This window comes from Portunus trituberculatus, chromosome 21 (assembly GCF_017591435.1).
Source record: "Portunus trituberculatus isolate SZX2019 chromosome 21, ASM1759143v1, whole genome shotgun sequence".
Classification (NCBI taxonomy): domain Eukaryota; kingdom Metazoa; phylum Arthropoda; class Malacostraca; order Decapoda; family Portunidae; genus Portunus; species Portunus trituberculatus.
The window spans coordinates 13147034-13169533 of NC_059275.1; the positions used below are offsets into that span (position 1 = coordinate 13147034).

Consider the following 22500-nt stretch of genomic DNA (forward strand, 5'->3'; position numbering starts at 1 on the left):
GACTGCGTCTCCGTTTGATAATGTAGAAATATCTCACTAGAACCGTCAAAAACATCCTTAAAAGCCAGTGTAACTTCATACAGGGCCTTTTTAAAGTAATGGAGACTCGAGACAAGTGTTTTTTAGAATAGGTGATCCTTTGTGTGTGGGTCCTTATATCGATCAATCAGTCCCGTAGACTCGCTCCAAAGCCACTTTTACAGGTATCATTCAACATATTGGATTTATATGGAAAGAGTGGGTAGGAATGGTGAATCTTTTTTAAAGGAATTGGGGAAAAAGGTGGATTAAGGATGGTAGATTACGTAATAAAGTTTTGTTTTGTGGTTTACTTTGCGTGATTAATTTTGGAGGCAAATAGGCCTAAAACTGTAAGCCTACACGTGACCGTTCCTGGAGATGTGTATACAATCTACGCCTACATATCAGCGCTGTCTATTGGTTACAAAAAGCCGTTAGGCCTACACGTGGCAGTCATTCTATAAGACATACCTACTTATACCTATCACCCCTGCCCACTTATGTAGGTTTGATAGAAGTCCTTAGGCCAACAAATGCCAATCGGTTTTAATACTTCTTTCTAAGTTTTTTCTTATCTTATTCCCCTTGGATGGTTTCCCTCCTGCATAATGGGGAAAAAAAAGTCTACTGCTATTCCCATTCATAGTTTGGTTATTTGTCATTCAAGCACCCTACAGACTTGGACCTAATATGACCACTAAATCAACCTATTCAAGTCATTTACAGTTTTTAAAGAATCAGTTTATTCAGTATATCAAGCTTGACTCCGTAACTACTTGCCTCATAAACCCAGTACGGTTTGAGTCGAGTAGATACTTTTAAAAACTTCAGTAGGTCTGTGTTCTTAAATGCTTTTTCCGTTCTATTTTTTAAGATTACCCAGATCACTTTTTTTTTTTCATTGGTAATGCAGGATACATATTATCCCACCACTTGAATCCCAACTACTTGCATAGGATATAAAAATATTGTAAGACACCAAGACATAAGAATACATATGGACCTTCACAGGGGTTCTCATAGATGTTTGAACTATCATTTAAAAGCTTCCATTGGGCTTCACTACAGACTGTTGGAAAAGGACAATTGAGGTAAAACACCAAGCTAGAATGTATAACTCCATGGTATCCACCATCAAGTTCTTGGTCCACTAACAGGAGATGCATTGGTTGTAGCATAAGTACTTTTATTTACTATTTACAACACAATTCTCACGGTATAGAAAAGGCTTTGGATGACTATGCCACACATTCCACTGGGAAGAAAAGTTTATTCAATTCCATACTTTTATAAATGAGCTTTGGGAAACAGCTGCAGTTTCATCCTGACAGTTCATGTAATGTGATGTGTGTTTTAATTTGGTATCTTGGAGGCGATTACTGTTCTGTGTTTTAACAAGTTCAGTGTGATGTATTATTGCACTCTTTAAAAAATAAATATACAATATTCCTAATGAACAGGCACTAGGATCAGGGCCCATATTCTGAAATGCTGTTCTGAAATGCTTTGGTCTCTCATAAGGACTGTTGTCAAAGGCCACAGAAATCATTACTAAGGTTTTCATAAAAGTTTTGTTCAACTTGTTAGGCAGAATCCTTTCTGAACCATCACTGTTAACACCCTTAAACACCCCAATAAATTCGGTTAGAGCCTCAAATGGCCTCATAATTTCTACTAAAACCTGTTAAAGTTGTTCAAATAAAAATATTAAACATCTTAGAATATAGACCTTGGTTTCCTGTGTTTCACTGTTTGATCTGCTGCAGTCTCTGACGAAACAGCCAGACGTTACCCTACGGAATGAGCTCAGAGCTCATTATTTCCGATCTTCGGATAGGCCTGAGACCAGGCACACACCACACACTGGGACAACAAGGTCACAACTCCTCAATTTACATCCTGTACCTACTCACTGCTAGGTGAACAGGGGCTACACGTGAAAGGAGACACACCCAAATATCTCCACCCGGCCGGGGAATCGAACCCCGGTCCTCTGGCTTGTGAAGCCAGCGCTCTAACCACTGAGCTACCGTGTGTGTGTGTGTGTGTGTGTGTGTGTGTGTGTGTGTGTGTGTGTGTGTGTGTGTGTGTGTGTGTGTGTGTGTGTGTGTGTGTGTTGTGAAAATAAAGCAGTAGGCCTAATTCTGATCAACATGGTCTTCCCATCTTGAAGTGTGCAACCATTCATGTGCTACAAGTGGAGTAGAAATCTGTTCATACAGTAAAGAGGAACTTGTATTGGCAACACAAGACAGCCACACAGGATGACAATTTGTGCATGGTGCCAATTTGCTAACAACTACCAAGGAAAGGAGACCCATTGTCCCCACTCTGAAGGAAAACATGGTAAATTCACTCTGTGTACACCAGAGGCCATAGTTCAACATGTGAGGAGAGGCTACTGTGACCTTTTCAGGTTATAAGTCAAAATACTACTCTAACTGCTCCAGTTCACCACCAGTTTTGAGAAATCTCACATCAAACTCATCATGCTTGGTACAGAAAGTGGCTGCAGTAAAGTGTTCTTACCTCATGCAAATAAATCAAATTCATGATGCTTGGTACATAAGAAGCTGCAGTGAAATGTGTTCTTGGTATTTGCAAAAACATACAAGCGTTAAGATTATGTCCAACAAAAAACCATACCATTATCAGTCCACTTGTTGCTCAATTAAAATCCTACAAGTAAATAAGATGAAAATGGAAACCAGAAGGAGAGATATAATCCTGCCATTGAGTTCCATGTATAAAAGCCTACAGCTGTTAGATGCAAGACTTGGGTCCATATTTTTCAAAATGCTATGTTCTCTCACAAGGACTATTTTCAAAGGATATAAAGATCATTACTTGGATTCTTGATGTTTTTTTTTTTCCTCCCCAATGATAATGCAGAATTTTTCTTAAAGTATCACTAGAATCAAGTAAACATCCTTGAAATCCTAAGTAATTTCTGTTTAAACATGCTAAAAATAGTCAACATGAGACACCAAAGCACCTGAGAATGTGGTCCCTAGAAAGAGCTTAACATAAATTTGTGATAATTTCATAGAAAGTGGGCAGTGAAGCAGACAATTCATTACCATTTCAGTGTATACAGACAAGCTATGGCACCTTATTCTTAACAAAGGTGTGTCAAATTTATATCAACTATTCAAGAGTAGAATGTGCAATGCTTTTAAGATATACAGAACTTTCATAGCAAAAATGATATGTTTGTGTCATCCATATTAATTCTGAATTTTAACAGCACCCCTGAGGTTTGTGGTTTTATCACAAAACGGATATGAACTACACTTGTATTATTAAATACTTTGGGGTCTCACCAAGACTATTTTTAAAGGCAACACAGGTGAAACCGTAAGGTTCTCATGATGTTTTTTTTTTTATTTATAGTATATAATTCTTGTTAAAACTGCTATTTTAATCATGAAAACACCTTTGAAAACCTTCAATAACTTCCACTAAAGCCTATAAAAATTTGTCAAGATAAAGCACCAAAACATTTGAGAATGCAGTCCTATTTATGATACAACATTCTTCACTCCCACTCGCACTCTCTCTTTCACACTAAGTCATTCTCATTTTCCCTTAATAACAATTATACCAGGATCAGATTGATAAGGGAACAAAACTTAAGTGCTAAGTTCCACAATACAACTTCACACTTTCACACTGTCAACACACCACAAAGTAACTGCAGCCCTGCCCTGCTTGGCCTGTTGCTGGCTCTGTGGTCAGTTGAGGCACAGAAAGCAGGAGTCATGGTGCTTTTGACTTCCTATCCTGAATATCAAGCAGATGAGAAAGATTGACAGAAAGACTACCAATGATATGGTGAATTCAATGACTGAGGAGCTTAAAATGTGGCTTCACTACACATACTGACTATATTTGTGCCCTCACTACACCTTACACTAGTGGGTAGAGCACCAAGTGTTATGCTAGTTCTGTGCTGACTTCCACTCAAGTCATGTGATTTCCTAAGGAAGGCTCCAGCACATCTCCATATGCAGCAAAGATTAGAAAAATGATGTAGCACCAGATTTTTCCTAATTTAAAGAGTGGCAATATTTGGGTGGCTGCCACAACATTAAAATTTCCATGTTGGTTCCTCACTCCAGTTAAGTAATCCACCATCTAGCCATCCTCCTTGAAGTGAAAACTCACCAAAATATAAATAAAACTTTTCCAGTAAACCAGAAAATTTAAGTAAAATTCACCACAGGTCAATATGCCACAATCAATGCAGTGTCCATTATCACTTGTGCATATTTCAGTATAAATTAATTTTCTTGGTGATAGACTTGCGACACATGTGACAAGTCTTAAGTGTCTGGGCACAGATGACACATGCTCCATGGCCACAAAGGAAGGCCACGTTCCTGCGGCGCTCCATACAGATGCTGCAGCAGTGTGCCTCCTCAATCTCCATAATTTTGTTCTCAAGATAACGTAGTCTCTCTGCTGATGGCTGTCTTGCCTTGCTGGATACTGTCTTGCCATCTGAAATTGATTACATATTTTTATATAAGATGATTCATATCAATATGAGGATGAACAATACATAACACTTAACTTTATTGTACAACAGTAACTCATCATTATCCCCATCATTTGTAAAGGCAGATTCCATGGTCATATATTAGCCTTTCCAATATTTGATAGCACTTGTCATTCTTATATCTTGTTCCTGCATAGCCAAACCAATAAAATCTGTCCCTTCTTTTTGTCTTAGTGATGCCCTGAATGTCAACCTCTTTGTTGATTTCTTACATGCTTGGATATCTCTAACAGTGACATCCAATATTATTACTTTAAACACTTAACCAGTGGTGGCTTGTGGAAAAATAGAATGGAGGGACTGTTACTGCAAGCTTCATATAATAGTAAAAAAAAAAAAAAAAAAAAAAAAAAAATCTATAAACTTACAGTTGTACAAATGCATTGTAAACATAGGCCTTGCTTGGACTAACCGTCTATAGCAGCAAGCTCCAAGCTGAGCTGCACCAACTACAACTCAACAGTCGTAGGTGTAGCACCAAAAATCTTAAATTGTCATACAGCATAAAACTTCTATTTGTTTAATTTTATTGTAAATTTTCAAAATTTATAGATATTTGGAAATAATACAGAATATAAGGACTTTTTGTTATCATATAATTTGTTAGTTGCATATTATTCTAGTGTGAAATTTATGGAGTCATATGCCTGGCAGTGGGAGGACTGCAGCTCCGCAACTCCTATGGGTGAGCCGCCACTGCACTTAACACCTCTGTATGATTCAAGCATAAGCTTTTGACTGTTGTTATGTCACATCCTATAAGATTTCACATGCATGCCAGGTTCCCTTGGACAGCTTCACGAGCCCATCTTTAAACTAACCCTTTTTCACACACTACCTTTTGTGTTTTTTAGTGTGATGACTGTATGACACTGGAAGCACTTCTTGATTCTGCTGGAGCAATCCTCACAAGTGAGGCAGTGACCACATGGCTGGAACACCACCACTGCTGGAAACTCCAGACAGATGGTACATTCTCCATCACTTTCCTCAACCTGGTGGTACAAGTATGTTGCCTTAATATTACAGGTATCTTCCACTTCATGATTACTTTAATGGCAGGACAGTCAAAGTCAACCTAAATCCACCTGGATCTTGGTGATCACTCATGACCTAACAAGTAACAGATTGGACTCATTCATCTTGACTGTCCTGTCAGGGTTCAGTCACCAGCAACAATTTCTCACAAACAATATATTCTGCCTTCTGAACAATAGCTCAAGGTTTCCATAATGATCAAAAGGGGAATGTAATACCCCTTTTACAAGTAAAATAAATAATGGACATTGAACAGAATATATTTCCTGAACTACATTAGATGCTGTTGAGCTCCTTTATCTTTAAGGAAGAACAGTTTTGTAAAGATGACACTTAGAAAATCAGTTATACTTACTTTTTCCAAATCACAGTTGTTCTGAGGTTCCTGAGGTGTGGGCACAACTTTGTTTGGCTCTACTGCTACCTTGGCTGGGCTGACTGGCTGTGAGAGGGGACCAGACCTTGTAGGAATGCCTGGACTAGCAGGACACTGTGGGAAACCTTGCTCTAGGCTGTGGTGTCGTAGGTCCTCAGAAGCCAAGTCCAGAGCCTTGATGTCCATGTCAATGCGAGCGTTACCTCCTCTGTGTCAAGTATAAGTGGCTTTTTACTACAGTCAGCAAGGCTAAAAGTTAGTTAACATGTCATCCTCACTTCCACTGTATTTAGCATTATCCCTTAATCTTTAATCCTTTCATCAAAACACAATCTTCTAGAAAAACTAGATTATTAACACATTATCTACAGATAAAAAAAACAACAATATAGAATGAGAGTTTGTGTCAAGTGACTAAATGGCATTACAGAATCCAGAGCACAGAGTTATTAAAAGTGGTACAACAAAACTAATGAAATTCCAAATATTGAAAGATCTCATTTAACTAAATTATTATAACACATAAAGGAGACATCTTCCTTTCCAAGAGTCTCCTTTACCTCCTGATCCAATACTAACCCAGCTTGTGGTGTGTAGCTCTGTAGGAGATCAATTGTACTGGTGTCATTAATAAGGTCGAGCGGTGTCTTTTTCCGGTGGTTGGCAGACGTCACACTACACCCTCGCTGGGCCAAGAAACAAGCAAGGGCCAGTGACACATTATTTTTGAAACCTTTCTGTCCAATGTCTGCCAGGATCTGGAGGAAAGGGGAGAAAAGAAGAGAGGACATCATCACTGCTCTCCCATATTCATCAGATTAGCTCTCCCTACAAACAATACTGGTAGCTTTACAATATATTTTCCTTCTCTTGTGTTGGGTTATAGTTAGCTTTCTCTAACACTATATATACTTACTAAGTGTAGTAAAATCAATCTAGTGAGAAACAAAGTTTCTTGATGCCTAAAATACCTGTAATGAGTACAGCAAAAGGTAGAGGTAAAGAACAATACAAACATTAGATAGAGAACCATCTTTAAAAATTCAAAACAACCAAGCCATCACCCACTACTTCCTCTAATACTCTGTGCAGGCAGAGTGGCATATAGAGGCAAGGTAACAAACAATACAGAGGGATGAGTTAAGGGGCAAGAGCTAGATGCCACATGGAACCCCCCTGCCTGCTTCTGTATTTCTTCCATCCTATAACTTGAACTCTCAAGAGGAAGATTTCAAGAGACTTATCCTACAATTATGGATGATCCTTTTGACCTCTTTTGGGAATGGAACTCTCTGTGGACCTTTCATATGCATTTTTTGTTGGCCTTTGCCTGTGATCCTCTTACATAAATAAATTCATTGATAAATACGTAAATAAATACCTTGGTGATAGTGGGGGCATGTGTTGGGTGGGTGAGAGATGTAGTGGAGTTTTTGAGGAGTGCCAGGTGGAGGGGTGTGTCTCCGTCCTCATCACAGGCAGTGATGTCTGCCTTGTGGTTTACCAGCAGTTCCACCACACCACAGTGACCCTGTGTTGGGAGGAGAAAGGGTAGAGTTATGGTGGTGTGTAGTTCCATAACATCTACTACTGTCTTAATTAAATAGTGGAGTTACAGTAAAGTGTAGTCTGGTTTCTTATGATGCAGTCAGGAATTATTTTTCTTCTTTATCCAATACTGTCTAACTCATAAACAACTGTAACAGAATCTACTGGTTCTTAAATCTTAATTTCAACCAAGGCTATAGTAGTGATGATGGTGTCACACTGGTAGGTTTTGCATAGCTATTATTCTGTGTGTGTGTAGCAGCCCACCTGAGACACTGCCAGCAGGAGAGGTGTCTGCCTTTTGTTGTTGGTAATGTTAACAGCTGCCTTGCCCAGGGTGATGAGGGTCTCGGCCACTTGCCGATGGCCATTGAGGGCTGCAAGATGAAGTGCTGCAAACCCATCCTCTTTTCTCACGTCCACAAGCTGTCTGGACCGCAGGACAAGTTTCTCTGCCGCACTGGAACACAGATGAGGACTAATATTAACCCAATTCATCCCACAGCTTCACATCAACATCTGCATTTCTATGGCACTCCAAGAGGACATTACAGGAAGACAGAAATGAAAAGGAACACTATTCACTCACAAATTGTTTCCCTTGAGCGCTCCATGGTGCAGCACATTGAAGCCTCTCTTGTTGCGCAGAGTCACATCCAGGTGGGGGCAGTTCCCAAGCAGCTCCAGGATCTCTACGCTCTCCTTCCCTATGGCATCATGCAGGGCTGTGTCACCATACGAATCCTGTGCAAGATTAGGATGAAGGGAAGCTTAGTCACCATGTGAATGTGCCCATGTGTGCCTTTGTTTACTTATTTGTGTCAAATTCATAATGTATGTATGTAATTCACTGTTTGATCTGCTGCAGTCTATGACGAGACAGCCAGACGTTACCCTACGGAACGAGCTCAGAGCTCATTATTTCCGATCCTGGGATAGGTCTGAGACCAGGCACACACCACACACCGGGACAACAAGGTCACAACTCCTCGATTTACATCACGTACCTACTCACTGCAAGGTGAACAGGGGCTACACGTGAAAGGAGACACACCCAAATATCTCCACGCGGCCGGGGAATTGAACCCCGGTCATCTGGCTTGTGAAGCCAGCGCTCTAACCACTGAGCTACCGGGCCGTGTGTGTGTGTGTGTGTGTGTGTGTGTGTGTGTGTGTGTGTGTGTGTGTGTGTGTGTGTGTGTGTGTGTGTGTGTGTGTGTGTGTGTGTGTGTGCATGTGTGTGTGTGTGTGCGTGTGTGCGTGTGTGTATTTACCTAGTTGTAGTTTTACAGGGCCTGGGCTTTATGCTCGTGTGGCCCCGTCTCCATATCTACACTTATCCAATCTTACTTTAAAAGTATGCACACTCGTTGCAGACACTACTACTTCATTTAAACTGTTCCACATCTCAATACATCTTTGCGGGAAACTATATTTTTTAACATCTCTCAGACATCTTCCTTTTCTCAGCTTTTTACTATGCGATCTTGTGCTTCGGATGTCATATTCTTCTCTCACTTGTGCACCATCAAATCCCCAACACTCACCTGCACATTGACATCACAGCCGTATTTAATGAGCACTTTGACACACGCTGCATGCTGCTTGTTCACCGCCACGTGCAATGCCGAGCAGCGGGCTTTGTTCACCACGTTGATGGATGCACCTTTTCTCAGCAGCAACTCCATGATCTCTGGCTGGTTCCTGGTGCAGTGGTGTGGTACATAAGCGGATGGTGGCAAGGATGTGCAGAGTGAATGAGTGAATGAAAGTGACAGGGAGTGTCCATATTTTCTTTGAAGGTTTCAATGCCATATCTCAATCAATTTGAACTAACACTAAAAAATTACAAAATTTTCAAGAGTATGTAGTTTTCGTACCAATTCATTTTTCCATGCAGGGTAATAAAGAGTGGCAGTGAAATGAAACAGAAAGAGACTGAGGTTAACAGAGGGATAAGAATGAGGATGGATTGTGAACTGACCCAAAGGCAGCGTAGTGGAGAGCCAGGTCACCATCATCATCTGCTATGTCCAAGGAAGCCTTATGGTCCAACAACAGGCGCACCATGTCCATGTGGCCCTGGTGGCACGCCACCTGCAGGCACGTCTTACCTGAGCTCTTCCCGTCCACCTGGGGAAAATCACCATCGCTACTAATCTTGCTTGGGATCCTGGGTTAGTGTTAGGATGGATGTCAATTTAGCCAAGAGGAATGTCTGAAAGAATACGAACCTTATCTGGCTGTTTGTCCAGGAGGTGAGCCACTGCTTGGGTGTGTCCCTGTGCTGCCTCCCTTACTAGATGGTCCACCACTGTTGAGTCTGCCTCTGAGTCCAGCAGTGGATGCAAGAGGGATGCCAGATGACCTGAGGAAAGAGTGCACCAGTCATTTTTTCTAATTTCAAAGACAGTTATTTTTACTCCTGTTTCTATGTCTGTGTTCATCATGGTGACACCTATGCAAGGAGAGACAATTGAGACAAAGAAGCCACCTTCCATATCTCTGATACATTCACAAACTATATATATGAGTATAGTACATGCATTCACTTACACACACACACACGTGGACTTTAACTGTAAGGAAATAGTGTGGGAAGACTATGAAGTGGTGAATGGTGGTGAGTGGGCAGAGGAATTGTTAAACATAGCAACAAATAACTTGATGACACAGTGGGTGAGATCACTAACAAGGTGCAGGGGACAGGATGTTGCAGCGAGGTTGGATTTGGTATTCACCAGGGGCATCTCCCTAAAAGAGGAAATTGAACATGAATGTCCCTTGGGGAAAAGCGACCATGATGTCCTAAGATTTGAGCTGGATATGGAATTAAGCATGAAAGAGTGTGGAGTACAAGGAGGAAAAATTAAATTATGTCAGGGCAAATTATAACCATATAAGAGAGTTCTTTAATGAAATTGATTGGTCTGTGGTATACCAGGAAAAGGATATGCAATTGAAATATGATAAATTTATGGATTTATATAACTCTGCTGTGAAGAAGTTTGTGCCATATCACAGAAAGAGGACTTTAAATAATAAGCAGTGGTTTAATAGAAATTGTGAAGAAGCAAAAAAGAACAAAGAAAAGACATGAAAGAAACTTAAGAAAAACAGTGAAGTATTATCAAGAGAAGTCTACAAAACAGCAAGGAATAGATATGTTGAAGTAAGGAGAACAGCACAAAAGGAATATGAACAGAGAGTGGTGGAAAACTGTGATAGTGACCCAAAATGTTTTACAAATTCATAAATGGAAAACTAAATAAAAGGGAGGCAATAGAAAAGGTAAAAGTTGGGAAGAAGTATATGAGGATGCTAGAGATATAGCTGAAATTTTGAACAACAACTTTTGCAAAGTGTTTACAAAGGAGGAGCATTTTACAGGAGAAAGGCCTACGGAAATAAAGCAAATGCAGGACATCATGGTTACTAAAGAAGATGTAAGGAAAATTATAAGCAACTGGATATTAATAAATCAATGGGGCCTGATGGCATATCTGGGAGGTTGCTAAAGAATGTAAGGATCAATTGTTGAACCCCATATTTGATATTGTGGAAACCTCCATACGAACAGGATTAGTCCGGAAAGAGTGGAAAAGAGCTGACATTGTGCCTATATATAAGAATGGTAGTAGAATGGAACCGTTAAATTACAGACCAGTATCGTTGACTAGTATATTGTGCAAGGTATGTGAAGAAGTAATTAAAGCTAAGTGGAGTATCTAGAAAGTGAAAACATTCTGAGTGAAAGGCAGTTTGGTTTCAGAAAAGGAAGATCGTGTATCCAATTTATTATGTTTTTATTCAAGAGTGACTGACATACTACAACATAGAGAGGGATGGGTGGATGCTATCTACCTGGACTTGAGAAAGGTCTTTGATAAAGTGCCACACAATAGACTGATGTGGAAACTAAAGAAGTTTGGAGGAGTAAGTGATAAACTAGCAAAATGGATGGAAAATTACTTAGTGGGAAGAGAAATGAGAACAGTGGTGAAAGGAAAGAAGTCCGAGTGGAAGAAGGTAACCAGTGGAGTTCCACAAGGGTCAGTGCTTGGTCCCATCATGTTTTTGATTTATGTTAATGATATGCCAGTAGGAATTGACAGTTACATGAATATGTTTCGGACGATACTAAAATTATGAGGAGAGTAAAGAATGTGGAAGATTGTAACAAGTTACAGGAAGATCTTGATAAAATATATGAGTGGAGTAAAGAGTGGCAGATGGAATTTAATATAAACAAGAGCCATGTTATGAAAATGGGAAGAAGTAGATACAGACCAAACAGGGATTACAGGCTGGGTGATGAGAAAATTGAAGAGACCAATGAGGAGAAAGACTTAGGAGTAACCATGCAAAACACTTTGTCACCGGAGAAACACATTAACAAGATATTTGGAAAACATATAACATGCTTCAAAATATTGGCCTTGCATTCCACTACCTAGATGAAGGAATGATGAAGAAGATATTATGCATTTTAATAAGACCCCAGTTAGAATATGCAGCTTTGTCTGGTCACCACATGAAGAAAAATGTGAAGAAGGTGGAAAGGGTACAGAGGCTGGCAACAAGGATGGTACCAGGACTCAGGAGTTAGACTATGAGGAAAGACTGAGGAACTGGGGCTGACCACATTAGAAGAGAGAAGAACAAGAGGAGACATGATAACTATGTATAAATTGGTGAACAAGATTGACATATTGGACAGAGAATTGATAAAGGTGACCACAAGTAATCATCTCCGAGGACATGGGAAAAAAAACTAATAAAGGACATCTGTCTAAATGACGTGAGAAAATACAGTTTCCGCATCGTAGTATTGATAAGTGGAATAAACTGAGCAGTGATGTCGTTGACGGTGTGTGTCAATCAGATGAAAGAGAGATATGACAGGAGTAGACAAGGAGACAGGACACAGAGAGCTTAGCTCGGGCCCTGTAATACACAAATAAGTAAATACAAATAGGTAAATACACACACACACACACACACACACACACACACACACACACACACGACAAAGTGTGGAAGTGGTGGACAAAAGAGAGTGAGTAAAAGACCAGACAAAGGAGCAGATAAGGAAGAAAGACATAAGAGTATCATATACTAACATAGACGGCTTCCTATCAAAAAGATTAGAGTGTATGGACCATCTGACAAGGGATAAACCAGATATTATGTGTATAATGGAGACTAAATTGAGACCGAATATACAAATAGATTGGTTTGGGGGAAATTATAGAATGTGAAGAAAAGATAGAGTGAATAAAAGTGGAGGTGGAATAATTGTGTTAACAAGAAAAGACTTAATAGTGCAAAATGTGCGCCTTGGAGGAGACGAGGAGGAAGTGGTGGGTGTGGTGGTGACTGATGGAAGGCAAGATATCAATATTGTAACTGTGTATGTACCACCAAAAACAAGTGCATGGTCAAATGATCAGTATAATAGTATGGTGGAAAGCACATTGGAAATAATGAGAAATGAAGCTGCAAAGAAAGCAAAAATGGTTATAGTTGGAGATTTCAACTGTAAAGAAGTCAATTGGGAGGAATTTGAAGTGGGGAATGGTGGAGAATGGGGTGAGCAGCTATTAAATTATGCGGTGGGAAATTTGATGACACAGTGGGTGAGGTATCCAACAAGGGGAAGGAGGGGTGATGCCCTGTCGAGACTGGACTTGATATTCACAAAGGGAGTAAATCTAAAAAATGAGATTGAGCATGAGTGTCCTTTGGGGAAGAGTGATCATGAATTATTGAAATTTGAGGTAAAGGTGGAGTTCAGCAAAGATAATGAAGTTGGATACAAGGAGGAATGCCAAAATTATGCTAAGGGAAGATATAAGGAGTTGATAAATTACTTTGGAAATGTGGATTGGTCCGAAATGTACCAGGAAACAAACATGCAGTTAAAATATGAAAAAATTATGGAAATATATAGTGAGGCCACAGAGAACTTTGTGCCAAAATATACTAAGAAAATCTTAAAGGGAGATCAATGGTTTAACAAAACCTGTGACAAGGCAAAAAGGGAGAAGGAAAAGGCATGGGAAAAATACAAGAGAAATATTGAGGAAGTGGAGAGAGAAGCATATAGGAATGCAAGAAATAAATATGTTCAAGTGAGAAGAAGGGCACAACAAGAATTTGAACAGAGAATAGTGTAGAATTGTGAAAGTGATCCCAAAATGTTTTATAAATTCATTAATTGTAAATTACAGAAAAAGAAACAGTTGATAAATTAAAGGTTGGAGATTATATATATGAAGATACAAGTGTCATTGTTGAAAAATTGAATGAGAATTTCTGCAAAGTATTCACAGAAGAAACACAATTCAATCGACGGATGTTACCTGTGACAAGATAGATGCAAGAAATTATAGTAACAAAGAGTGACATTGCAAAAGTTTTGAGTCAATTAGATGTTAACAAGGCAATGGGACCAGATGGTGTGTCTGGAAGAATGTTAAAAGAATGTCAAGAGCAGTTGCTAGATCCAATTTTAAATTTAACAAGAACATCTATCAACACGAGACAGGTGCCAGTAGAATGGAAAAGGGCAAATGTAGTACCAATCTACAAAAGTGGATGTCGCATGGAACCATTGAATTATAGACCTGTTTCATTGACGAGCATTATGTGTAAGATATGTGAAGAAGTGATCAAAAGCAAGTGGTTTGAGTTCCTGGAAAACAAAGAAATACTAAGTGAGAAACAGTTTGGCTTTAGAAAAGGGAAATCGTGTGTATCAAATTTGCTATGTTTCTACTCAAGAGTGGTCGATATTTTACAAGAGAGGGATGGATGGGTTGATTGTGTATACCTAGACTTAAAAAAAAGCATTTGATAAAGTGCCACATAACAGATTATGTGGAAGTTAAGTAGTATCGGAGGAATAAGGGGAAATCTGACGGAGTGGATGAGAAATTATTTGACAGGTAGAGAAATGAGGACGGTAGTGAAGGGAGTGAAGTCAGAGTGGAGGAAGGTAACCAGTGGAGTTCCCAAGGTTCGGTGCTTGGTCCCATCATGTTCCTGATCTATATAAATGACATGCCAGAGGGAGTGAGAAGTTATATGAACATGTTTGCAGATGATGCAAAGATTATGAAGAGAGTGAGGAATATGCATGACTGTAATATACTGCAGAAGGACTTGGAAAAAATATATGAATGGAGCAGGACATGGCAAATGGAATTCAATACCAACAAAAGCTGTGTAATGAGAATGGGTAGAAGTAAATATAGATTATATAAAGACTACCAGCTGGGGGGGAAAACTGTAATTGAAGTCAGTGAAGAAAAAGACTTGGGAGTGACTGTACAGAGTAATCTGTCTCCAGAAAAGCACATTAATACAATATTTGAAAAAACGTACAGCATGCTCCAAAGTATAGGATGGGCATTTAATTACCTGGACGGGAACATGATAAAGGAAATATTGACCACCCTGATTAGGCCACAGTTGGAATATGCATCAGTAATTTGGTCACCATATATTAAGAAACATGTCAAGAAACTGGAAAGAGTGCAGAGGTTAGCAACAAGAATGATACCAGACTTTAAGGAGGTACCATATGAGGAGAAGTTAAATAGGCTGGAATTAAGCATGTTGGAAGAAAGAAGAGTCAGAGGGGATATGATAACAATGTTCAAAATAGTACATGGAGTGGACATGTTGGATAGGGAGAACCTGATCACGATGGCATCCAGTAATTACCTAAGAGGACAAAAGAAAATACTAAAGGACTCCTGCAGAGGACAAAAAGTATAGCTTCCCGTATGGAGCATTGATGCATGGAACAAACTGAGCGTGGATGTGGTGTGTTGAGTGTCAGTCAAATGAAGGAAAAATTGGACAAGTGTGGACAAAGAGACAACAAGAGCTACGGCTCGGGCCCTGTAATCACAAATAGGTAACACACACACACACACACACACACACACACACACACACACAGAGGCTATGAATGGATGCTTTCGGAAGGTATTCACAAAGGAGACTGCTTTTGACAAACCACTGGTAATGGAACAGAAAGGGATTATGAAGGAGTTTCAAGTAACTGTGGAGGAGATCAAGAATATGATGGGGAGTTTAGAAGTGAGAAAAGCTGTGGGACCTGATGGGGTATCAGGATGGATTTTAAGAGAATGCAGGGAGCAACTGGCAGAAAAAGTTTGTGAAGTAATTGATGCCTCATTAAGGGAAGGTGTAGTGCCCCAAGACTGGAAAAGAGCTAACATTGTCCCAATCTATAAATCAGGTAACAAGAGACCCATTGAACTATAGACCAGTGTCACTTACAAGTGTGGTAGCTAAGATGTGTGAGAGGGTGGTGAAGAATAGATGGACAGACTTCTTGGAGAAAAATGACATACTTTGTGAGTGTCAATTTGGTTTTAGAAAAGGCGTTCATGCACGACAAACCTGATATGTTACTATTCGAGGGTGATAGATGTAATACAGGAAAGAGATGGTTGGGCTGATGGAATATATCTGGATTTAAAAAAGGCCTTTGATAAGGTACCACACGGAGACTGATCTGGAAACTTGAAATGGTAGGAGGAGTGCATGGCAGTTTACTAAAATGGATGGAAGACTTTTGGTAGGAAGAGAAATGAGAACAATAATTAAGGACAGACCATCAGAATGGGGCTTGGTGGAGAGTGGAGTTCCACAGGGATCAGTGTTGGCACCAGTAATGTTCAGTCTACATAAATGACATGGTGGATGGGGTGTCCAGTTATGTGAGCCTATTTGCAGGCGATGCAAAATTGTTAAGAAAAGTGAGATGTGACAAAGATTGCGAACTACTCCAGGAAGACTTGGACAGAATATGGAAATGGAGCTGTACATGGCAAATGGAGTTCAACACGACAAAATGCAAGAAAATAGAGTTTGGCAAGAGTGAAAGAAGAATCAGGAGTATGTACAAGATAGGAAATGAAGACATAAAACCAGTCATGAAGAAAAAGACCTTGGGGTGACAATTACCAATGACCTATCGCCAGAGAGACATATAAACAAAATAATTGGAGAAGTATTGAACTTATTGAGGAACATAAGAGTGGCGTTCGTATATTTAGATGAAGAAATGATGAAGAAAATAATTACTGCAATGATAAGACCGAGGCTTGAATATGCAACAATACAGTGGGCTCGAACTTAAAGAAACACATAAGGAAACTAGAGAAAGTACAGAGGGCTGCAACAAAATGGTGCCTGACTTAAGAGATTTGACTTATGAAGACAGACTGAAAAGAATGCAACTTCCGACCCTGGAAAACAGAGAGAAAGGGAGACCTGATAGCAATATACAGAGTGATGATTGGCATGGAAAAAATGGATAGGGAAGATCTGTGTATGTGGAATGAAAGAATGTCGAGAGGGCATGGGAAAAAACTAAAATGGCCACTTATAGGAGAGATGTGAAAAATATAGCTTCCCTCATAGAAGGGTGGAAGCATGGAATAGTTTAGACGTGGAAGTGGTCAACGCAAGGAATATTCATGATTTTAAGAAAAAGCTGGACATTAATAGATATGGAGACGGGACAACACGAGCATAGCTCTTTTCCCGTATGTTACAATTAGGTAAATACAATTAGGTAAATACACACACACACACACACACACTCCTTAAAAGTAAATGAAAAAATCTCAGCCAAATGGTTGCATTTACTGAAAAGGTAATCTTTCCACTAAATCCCAGTTAAAAAGATTCAACACAGTGTTATCATCACCACTGCCACCACCTTCCACTTAACATAAAACATGACCTAACCTGACCACACCACACTAGAAGGAGCAACAATAAGGAGCAGCACACACCCATCACAGAAGCACACAACAAGCAACACTCACCACCACTGGGGCCGGCTGTCTCAGTGCCATGGTCCAGTCGCTCACTGGACCTCACGCTGGCACTATACTCAGCACCCTGAGGAGCTGCCGTCACACACAATGGATTGAAGGTCCAAGTTTTGCTCTCCACGTTCACCCGCAGGTCCCCATCAGAGTAAACATGCGCCACAATGCCTGTCTTGCCAAGGGCCTGCCAGGGAGACAGCATTGTGTAAATGTTGGAAGGGGATAAAAGAAAAATGAAAGAGAAAGAGATATAGATAAATGACTGAATAAAAGATGAAATAATGGTTATGAAGAAAAAAGAAAATAAAGAAAGAATAAATAAATATAAAGAGAAAAAAGATTTCTAGATAATTATCATTTTAAGCATATAAGGAAAAGAAGATGGTGAAGCAATATCGAGAAAAGTAATACAGATGCCAATTATGGAAGACTAAAATACACATGCCTTAGACGGAAGGTCAGACAAAAAAAAACTAGTACGAAATTATACTAGAAAGTACCGACAAATTAAAATGCAAGATTTCAAGAAGAATCTACTAGAGGATGTTAAGAAAATTATGATAAGGTTGATGAGAGAGATTATTTAATGATATCATAAGAATTTCATCTGCAAGAATGGCATTATGTGATGTAATGATGTTAGATCTACCATGGACTTCCCTTCAGATAAATGTAGCATTATCATTTAAACAACAGTAAAGAGCAAGATAAGTTGAGAGAAAATGTTGAAAGACTGAATGATGATAACACAGGAAATTTAACAAGGGGAAAAACAAAGGGAAAACTTACAACATAGCTGCTCTGGACAGTAATATCATATGGTCCAAAACACTTCAGAAAAGTCTGGCAACCATCTCCATCTATCATATCCTCCACTGATCTACGAGTAACTCTTAACATTTACCAGTTTAGAACATTTGAAAATAAGGGAAGCTGCAAGAAGTCATCATCAGGCTGACACATGGTAGTTACTGTATGAAATCTATCTATCTACTTCCACCTAACATCCCATCCATAAATTTGTCTAATCTTTTAAACTACCCTAATGACTCAACACTAACAACCCAATTACTAAGTTCATCTACTCATACCAATTAATAGTATTTGAGAATCAATTCTGATCCACAAACTACTTTCCATTTGAATCATAAACACCAAATGTACTGAACTGTGTGACATTACAACTTGGGAACAACTGTACAAATACTAATTACTCACACTGCTCATGTACTCTATCCACTCTCCATGGCCCTTCTGGTACTCCTTCACCTTTGCCATGTCGGATATCACAGTGACCAGATCGCCACGGTTGTAAGTGGTGACCCTTGCCAGGGCCTTGGGGTGTATGGTCCAGCGGGTGGAGTAGCCCTCATACTGGACCCGCACGTCCCCTTTATCTGTGATACGATGTACCACCCCCACCTTGTCTAGGAACTGAAAAAAAAAAGATTGCTTGAATAACAGGTGGAAGTTCTGATGCTGCAACAAAGACGTTATGTTATCACAGTACTGGATTGGAAGTGATGGTGTGTTAATTGCCCTGAGATTTTCAGGGGAGTTCATGGTGCTTTAGTTATTGTTATTATTTGTCTTAAAGTAATATGTTTCCAGATTAAATGAAGAGATGAAATAGCATTCTCTGAGTGAATAATCACTTATTTGTGCTGTTACATGAATTAGTCAAGTTTGTGATGTCCCATTTTTCAATAACAAATTATACTTTAAATGCACAAGCACATCACTTCTCAAGGCAACATTCCATCATCCTTTTGTTCTACTAAAGATCTCGGTATGAAATAACCAGCATGCTACTCAGCCTACCTCTGCCATCTTGTGATTCCAGCCACCGTGACCCTCCTGCATGGTTCGCAGCTCATCCACACTCACCACGACCCTCACTCGCTCCCCAACCACAAAGGGCAGCGGGCGAGGTGAGGGAGCCACCGCCACCTCAACGCTGCTGCCACACTCTGCTGGAGACAACAAATCACTATAAATAGACAATAGCAGTGGTGACTTGATGATGATAATACCTTGATTATTTACATCTGCATTTGGAAAAAATTTGCTCACTCGCCACAACTATTTTCCAGATTCTCAAGAGTGTCTCTCCTTTTTATAATGCAAATGTCTTATCAATCTGCCATTAGAACCATAAAAAACATCCTTAAGAACCCATGCCACTTCAACTAGTACCTTTGGAAAGTAGTGGAGCTGTGGTCAAAATGATTTTCTGAATATGGGCCTTAGTGGTGAAGATAACATATATGTATGCAAGTATATGTGTAAAACAGTGCAAGATATATATTGTAAGTATTCTGTCCATCTCTCTAATGAAGGAGTTGACCAGTTCTCTCAATCATTCATCCCTTTCTCTGGTAAATTCTGGAACTCCCAGCCTGCTTCTGTATTTCCATCTATTTGTGACCCGAACACATTTACGAGGCCAGTTTCAAGACATTTATCCCATTCTCTTGGATAATTCTCTTGGCCTTTTTCAGGGACTGGCATTTCAGTGTGCCTTTCATTAATTGTTTTTTTTGCCCTTGGTCAGTTTTCTCCTTACATATATAAAAAAAAAAACAGCCTGAAGATGATAAGATTGATGATGAGGAAGACAGATTTAGAATACAAGAAGGAGGAGGAGGAGGAGGAGGAGGAGGAGGAGGAGGAGGAGGAGGAGGAGGAGGAGGAGGAGGAGGAGGAGGAGGAGGAGGAGGAGGAGGAGGAGGAGGAGGAGGAGGAGGAGGAGGAGAGAGAGAGAGAGAGAGAGAGAGAGAGAGAGAGAGAGAGAGAGAGAGAGAGAGAGAGAGAGAGAGAGAGAGAGAGAGAGAGAAGGAAAGCAAGAGGAAGAAGGAGGAGGTACTTATAAGTATTCAAGGGGCCATACCTTCCTGCTTTCCCAAGACGGGCAGATGGTGGGTGTAGATGTGGCCGTTAGTGGCAGGGCAGACCAACTTCAGATCAACTTTGCCCTTGTGGCCCACCCGGTACACATTGGTTGATCCGCTGGTCCAGGTCACATTTGCCACCGAGCGACCCGATTCGTTGTCCCAGCCTCTTATTTCAGTCACCTTGCCGTGCTTCCCTATTGATAGGAAGGCGTGTAAGATTAGGTTAGGTTAAGATGTGCTAGATTAGGGTAGACTATGTTAGGTTAAGTTATGTTATGTCAAACTGGTATACTGGATTAGATTAGATATATACTGTGGTCCTCTAGTTGTGATAAGTCCTAATCCTACACTACATTGTAAGCTAATGGGTGAAAACCAGCTTCAGTAAGTAGCTACCTTCAGTATGTCATTCACCTATGCTAGCCAGAATCTAAGACACAGAGGAGGTTGTGATGAAATAAGCTAGTGTGACAGAGATAAATTAAATGCATATACAATAGATGGATAATATGTGATAATATGTACTATATAATAGTGGAAATAAAGCAAGATATATAATGCAAGATTAATATGACAGATTAAGAGGAAAAGAGATCTAGAGTAAGAAAAAGGAGATTGGGAAAGAGGAGGAGGAGGAGGAGGAGGAGGAGGAGGAGGAGGAGGAGGAGGAGGAGGAGGAGGAGGAGGAGGAGGAGGAGGAGGAGGAGGAAAAAGAGAAGGAAAAGGAAAAGAAAAAGGATGATGAATAATATTTACACTACGAAAATATAAAAAAAATATTTATATAATCAAAGAAGGAAAAAAACAAGCAGGAAAAAGAGCAGGAAGAGAAATAGCAACCTCATTCACAACACAGACAAGGAAAAATAAGACATAAACCTTAGTTCAGTGTAGGCAGTGCTTCTTAGATCAGTGACACCTACTCGCTCATGTTTTCCTGCTTCAATCAGTTGTTAGTGATGAGTCATTTGGGACCTTTAATACAGGGACTGCCACATGTAAGACTAATAGCTTATTGCATCTTCCCTTATTTTCTTAGACTATGTAAACTCACCTTCTCCCCCATCCTGGTTCCCCCAATCCCAGTCAGGGCCTCGCTGCACCTTGGCCCCAGTAAATATGCCCTGAAGTGGAATCTTGTCTGCATTTTTCCTGGCACCCACCTCAACCCTGGTCGGTAGAGTAATGTACCTTAGTATGAGGTGCTTGTTGAGCTTCCTACAGTCTTAGTGGGGTGAAGATGGCTAGATATACAGTTACTTCAGTAGCATTAGATGCATGCAGATTTGTGTCAACTTATCAATGAAGAAAACTATTTTTTATATTCAACTCTTCTAGTACTAGTTATTTTTCCGTTTAACCCAGGAGCAATTTTTTAAACATTTCTGTACTGGAATATATTAATTACATAGTTTTATAGAATTTAAAATAGAAAATGAACTCTTATTCTTTCTTTTCTTCACAAGTCCCTATAGTGGTTTGAATGGTACTTAAATCCAAACATAACAGTGAGAGGGTAGACTCTGACATTCTATCATTCCCTAGAACTCCCTCACTCACTCACCCCTTGGAGGAGGCTGTCTCATAGCGGATGAAGGGGTGCACCAGGTCATGCTTGTCACCCATGTAACAGTTGGTGCAGAGGTCATAGTCAAAGCAGGAGTTGCACTTCCAGCGTATCCCGGCGATGGCCTGCTGCCGGCACCCATCACATATGTGGCTTGGATGCTTCACGCCTGGAACAATTTGTTGATATAAACAGATAACAAGGATAATTACTGTGTTCAAGTAAAAAACAACAACATTCAACATGCACTGGATGGTCAGTTAATGTCATGAAGTGATGAACCAAGAATCTGAAATAGAGCCAGATCACCAGTACAGCAGCCACAATGAACCCCTACTGGTGATCAGATGCAAGGTTGTGAAGTAATTGTTGTTTAAGAATCTTCATGTTAAAGAAAGATTGAGAAACTGGTCATAATTGCCTTATGTCACATTTTATTAACCTCACTGCAATAAGAGGTAATCAGGAACAAGTAAATGTCTCACAGTGATTAGCAATTAAGGAAAGATGTACCAAAAAGTAGTCAGAGTAAAAAAAAATTGTGTGAGACCACCAAAGCAAATCAGTTTATGATGTGGCAGAGAAAAGAAACTGTCATAACTCAAGAAACTTCT

The 22500-nt window shown here is 39.9% G+C and overlaps 1 protein-coding gene across 3 annotated transcripts in view; it reads right to left on the minus strand.

Annotated features, from left to right (window-relative positions):
* Nucleotides 1–2752: 2752 nt before the first annotated feature.
* LOC123506995 (E3 ubiquitin-protein ligase MIB2-like) overlaps nt 2753–22500 on the minus strand; it is a 43205-nt gene continuing 23457 nt past the window's right edge. For 2 of the 3 annotated variants that reach the window (XM_045259488.1, XM_045259487.1), the window contains exons 4-19: nt 21884–22055; nt 21374–21489; nt 20316–20513; nt 19247–19398; nt 18644–18859; nt 17420–17609; nt 9779–9912; nt 9529–9677; nt 9092–9248; nt 8134–8288; nt 7812–8004; nt 7378–7527; nt 6576–6754; nt 5976–6204; nt 5421–5577; nt 2753–4524 (exon numbers count right to left, since the gene is read on the minus strand). In XM_045259488.1, coding sequence (XP_045115423.1) covers nt 4295–4524; nt 5421–5577; nt 5976–6204; nt 6576–6754; nt 7378–7527; nt 7812–8004; nt 8134–8288; nt 9092–9248; nt 9529–9677; nt 9779–9912; nt 17420–17609; nt 18644–18859; nt 19247–19398; nt 20316–20513; nt 21374–21489; nt 21884–22055 — 2777 coding nt within the window. In that variant the 3' untranslated portion in view covers nt 2753–4294. The remainder of the gene's footprint in view (nt 4525–5420; nt 5578–5975; nt 6205–6575; nt 6755–7377; nt 7528–7811; nt 8005–8133; nt 8289–9091; nt 9249–9528; nt 9678–9778; nt 9913–17419; nt 17610–18643; nt 18860–19246; nt 19399–20315; nt 20514–21373; nt 21490–21883; nt 22056–22500) is intronic. The other variant, XM_045259489.1, reaches the window with a different exon arrangement.